Raw genomic sequence first — 5,156 nt, 5'->3', positions numbered from 1 at the left:
ATGCCAGTAGAAACGTTGACAAATCTCCATTTCCAAAGATTTACATATTCATCACATTAGTAGGGTAGTGTTTGATTTTTTGAAATTGAAATGTTATATTTTTTTCTTTGTTAATGATTTCTGCAATTGGATTGCATATTTTCTCATATATAGCTAACTGTTTGATTCACATGATCAGACTGATTTTCGATTTGAAGTTCCATAGAATAAGCATTTTCATCCGTTAATTAATAGTCAATTTGATGATAACTATTGTTGTAGATAGTGCTATATAATGATTTTGTAATGTAAGAATGATCTCATTAAGCGGTTATAATTTTTGCAAAATGATTTCATGTCCTAATCACCTAAAAGATAACATTTTATATTGCTTCTATAAATTGTATAATTTGATATAATATAACTCGAGTGATTTCTTAAAGAGGGCGCAATAATGTCATTTTGTTCGCATTCCGGAGAATATAAGTAGCTGACTGCTGACATAGACGTTTATAGTTGCTGAGAATTGAGCATTGTTGCTCTCCGTCCGGATTGGAGACACGCACTGTCGCATTTTTGAGTCCTGTTTTAGAAATTACCCCTAACAGCATGCATCAACTTACCCAGTTGAACCACTATGGAATATTAACGCCGCAAAAGGTTATAAGTAGTAAAAAAGAGTTTCAAATGCCTGTGGTAGTGTAGTTGGCAAATGGCAATCTTTGCCTCATGAGCAGTCAGCACATGGTGAACATGTCTTTCAAGTTTCAAATCAACATCCTAGACGCTTATTTTCCATTTTTCTATTAACCGATGTGCACTTTTTTTTTTGGTAACTTAACTGTACACTGTTCAGGTTTAGCTGTACCTTCTCTTTTTTTCGTACCTATATATATAAGCAGCTGGAAGCCTGGAAGGAACCCAACTTGTTTGCAACCCAAAGGAAAGCAAAGAAAAAATGGCACCAGTGTCTGATCTTGAGGATTTTTCAAGAGAACAGCCACAAATGACCAAATTAAGCACCATTCCACACTTCATTTTGGTGCATGGCGTAAGTGGTGGGGGTTGGTGTTGGTACAAAATCCGCTCTCTGTTGGAAAGTAGTGGCTACAAGGTATCTTGTGTTGATCTCAAGAGTGCTGGTATCGATCCCTCGGATCCTAATTCAGTCCTTACTTTTGAAGACTACAACAAGCCTCTCATGGACTTGTTATCGACGTTGCCAGAAAACGAAAAGGTATGTACATTTCTATACTAATACATAGTAACAGATTTGATAAACACTGATAACTCGTGTGTCGTATTACAATCGAATAACAACAATGAACTTGTCGGTGGTCGAGATCGTCCACCGGATTGATTCAAGGCAGATTTAGCTATTTTTGTTGTCCTCATCAACATGCATAAGTTTATTGTTAATTTTCTTGTTTGATCAATATAAGTTTGTCTACCTTCTAATTCTATATTTATTACTTCAGATAATTATAGTCGGACACAGTGCCGGAGGTCTAAGTGTGACACATGCTATTCACAAATTTGGGAAGAAGATCCATTTGGCTATCTATGTTGCAGCAACCATGCTAAGGTTGGGATTTTGGACTGAGCAAGATGTTTTAGACGTAAGTTTCTTCTAATCCTTTATTTTTCACTAAATAATAACCAGAGACTTGTGCACAACCCGCCGGCCTCTGAAATGGTTAGGTTCAGTAGCTTTGCGAAATTGCAATAATAAACTGATCGAAAAATTACAATTTATCAGGCCAATCTTTGCCTACCGACTAATTTCACTAATTAAAAAGAGTGAGACTAGGCAAATCAAAATGCATGATCAGATTGATGATAATATATTGGTTACGTAATTACGTTGATTAATAAACCAGATGCATGTGGTAGGGTATCCACACGCACTGATGTACTACAAAAGTCCAAACCATATGGTTCATCATCCACATCCAGATGTGTTAGGATATATAGGAAAACAGCTGGTTCAACATTTCAATGATTTTTGGCGTTTTTGGTAAAGGATGTGATGTTACAACAAATTTGTGATGGTAGATGACATCGAAATAACTGTAGAACAGGCGCAGCCCATGCAAGTTTTCTATATATATAAACAGGCTGAACCTTCTTGTCGTCTTCCTTTTGAGACCTGGCCTGTCCAATTAATCTGGCTAGCTAGGGGACCGGAGTTCTGGAGCACTAGTCCTTCGGCCCCTTCGGGGACATCCAATAAAAAAGGATTTCTGGATCACAGTCTTTTTCTCCAGACGTGCAATATTTGCTTAATAATGTCAAAGCGCGCAAATCTTTTTGGTTGCAATTACATATTAAGCTGGTCTGCCGTACGAATAGAGAAAATAATATATAAGATGTAGTCCATGGATCGCCGTGAAAAGTTTTTGGTCCACAGTGCTTTTCCTGAATGGATCTCTGGTCTATTCAATTCGTGATGTACAAAATGCTTTTGTGTATGTATGATCACTAGCTTCAAAGAGCCGATGAAACCAGAAGTCTGGAAAATAATCGATTTGTTACTATCAGAGAATCAATATATGAGTCTTCATTATATTCTCTAAGGATGTGTTCAGTCGTTCGCATGCAGTATTACTGAAAAATGAGATGTTGACATATTTTCGTTGTAAAGAGGAAAAAAACCAAATAACTCAAAGTGGGAGACATGAATGCATGTGTATTTCAAAGCATTCCCTGTGTACTAGAGATTCCTTAAACTTTTGATGTGGGTCGGCAGGTAGCCCACTTCAAAGTGGTGCTGGATTGAACCCTCACATTTTAGTGTGAGAGGTCAAGCACTGACTGCACTAGTGCTTTAATTTGATACGTCATTTTAAAATTCTCACTATTGTTGGTCAATAGTAATTCTATCAAAAAAATAGTCTTTTGTGGCTTTGTGCAACTATTTGTTATACTTTTCTTGCATATCACATAGATTCTGGTTCAGGTTATGACTGAATATGACCATGAAACATCATATCACTAATAGCTGTTTAAGAAAACCATTATTGGTTAAATGTCACAATTGTTATCCTATAATGTCGAACAAGCAGGGGGTACCAGATTTATCAGAATTCGGCGATGATGTACATGATCTGGGATTTGGACTGGGATCAGATAAAGCTCCAACGAGTGCGATGGTCAAGAAGAAATTTCAACGCAAAATCATATACCAGATGAGTCCTCTTGAGGTAATCCAAATCATAATGATGAGATAAACTGTATCTAATATAATTTATGTACAAACATCTAGTCCATCAATGTCGAGATAAACTTGGCTCGTACGCGCTTAAACAGTGCAAGAACAAGGTCGATGTGTAATATTTATGCTGAGAATACAATACATTTCAACCTGAGCACTTTTGATATGCAGGACGTGACCTTAGCTGCAATGCTCTTGAAACCAGGCCCACTTCGAGCACTCCAGGGTGCACAGTTCACCGAGGGAAAGGACGTCGACTTAGTGCAACGAATTTACATCAAGGCGATGCACGATAATGTTGTAAAGCCCAATCAACAAGATGCCATGATAAAGAGGTGGCCTCCATCTGATGTTTTCTGTTTAGAGAGTGACCATAGTCCATTTTTCTCAACCCCCATTGAGCTCTTTGGTTTGCTTGTCAAAGCCGCAACTTCTAAACAATGTCAATAGAATTATGATTGTTATGGATATTTGTTTTACATTTTTTATGTGTAACTTTTTTGTTTCATCAACCAAGAACGTTCTGTGAAAATATGTGGCATAATTGCTTATACATACACTTAAACATCTACAAATTGTTTTTCGGAAAAAAAACAAAAAATGAAGTACTAGCATAGTGAAAGCATCATCAACGCGTTGCTAAAAATTGTTTCTAATGTGACAGCTAGCAATTATTAAATTCACAACCATTTTCGTCACAATTATAGCAGTGGGTTGGACTGGACAATTTTTTCCGACGGTCAAGTTTTCTCGTTTTACTATTTTTTTTAAATAAAAAAATTGACACAAAAGACAACTATTCCCTTTGGGTGATCTTGGACACACCCATAAAAACACTCCTATGCCCTATAACTAACTAAAGTTTTTGTCATACCCCAACAACCACCTCAATCTAATAATCTCCTCCAAATTAATTTGGGGTATTTTCAATAGGGGCAAAAAATAAAAACAAACAAAGAAACAACACATGCCTTTTTTTTTCGACAATCTTCTTATTTAATTTCCCCATTCGTCAAAATTTGATTTCAATTCGATTTTTTTTTCTTCATCCTCATTAGGTTGGTATTCATCCTCATTACTTTGGTATGGTTGATTCAAATCAAAAGTGGGTGCTTGCATGCATAGTTCGGGATTTTGGAATTATCAGAATTCCGATAAATCCAAAAACCGAAATCTATTAAATTTCGACCCTATTACATTCGGAATTTCGAATTTTTTTGGAATTTCATATATTTCGACTCTATATTCGGAATTCCGGAGTTTCGTTCGGAATCACGAACTATGCTTGCATGTCTATTAGTGAGAGAAATATTGCTAAATAAGAGGTTATTGGAGAATAAATGAAGATCATTTTTTTTTATAGAAGAAGAACATGTTTTTGTTCTTTTTCAGTTACAAGTGAAAAACTTAGTATTAGGTTCTTAATATATTCTAATAAATGAATTGTTTTGTCATGGGTATGCCTAATAAAAAAACTTAGTATTGGGTCCTTAATATATTCTAATAAATGAATTGTTTTGTATATAGTTTCACGAATTGCCATTATATAAGGAAAATTTAGGTTTTGGTTTTTGTTTTTGACTTAAGAAAATTGTCTTCAAATATCTCATAGAAATATGAAATATAAAGTATGATCTGGTGAAAATATGAAGTAATTTTGGTGAGTTATAAAGCCCGTGGAAAATATGAAGTAATTTTGGTGAGTTATAAAGCCCGTGGATGGACGTTTTCAATTACGCTTACTCATGCCAGAACAAAAGGCTATGTTGAAAGTTATTATCAACCAAAAAGACAAACACTATAATCGTAGTTACTACTAAAATTGTTGGGTAAGCAAAGTAAAATGTTTGTTATTGTTTGGATGCAATAAGCTCAAACACATGTAAGTATTATTATTAAACTTTAGGATTGCCAAAGTATCAAATTGTAACATTCATAAAAGCACCTACTTGTAATCAAGCAT

At 35.3% G+C, this 5,156-nt stretch overlaps 1 protein-coding gene across 1 annotated transcript; it reads left to right on the top strand.

The window, feature by feature from the left end:
• Positions 1-423: 423 nt before the first annotated feature.
• On the top strand, positions 424-3,674 carry LOC147483687 (methylesterase 17-like). The gene is made up of 4 exons (XM_086580544.1): positions 424-1,216; positions 1,458-1,598; positions 3,045-3,182; positions 3,365-3,674. Exons 1-4 carry the CDS (start codon positions 938-940, stop codon positions 3,641-3,643), a joined length of 837 nt encoding a protein of 278 aa, XP_086436670.1. The 5' UTR covers positions 424-937; the 3' UTR covers positions 3,644-3,674.
• Positions 3,675-5,156: the final 1,482 nt, after the last annotated feature.

This window comes from Coptis chinensis, chromosome 8 (assembly GCF_015680905.1).
Source record: "Coptis chinensis isolate HL-2020 chromosome 8, ASM1568090v1, whole genome shotgun sequence".
NCBI lineage: Eukaryota > Viridiplantae > Streptophyta > Magnoliopsida > Ranunculales > Ranunculaceae > Coptis > Coptis chinensis.
The sequence above is the reverse complement of the archived record's forward strand: the minus strand, read 5'-3'. Positions and strand labels throughout refer to the sequence as shown.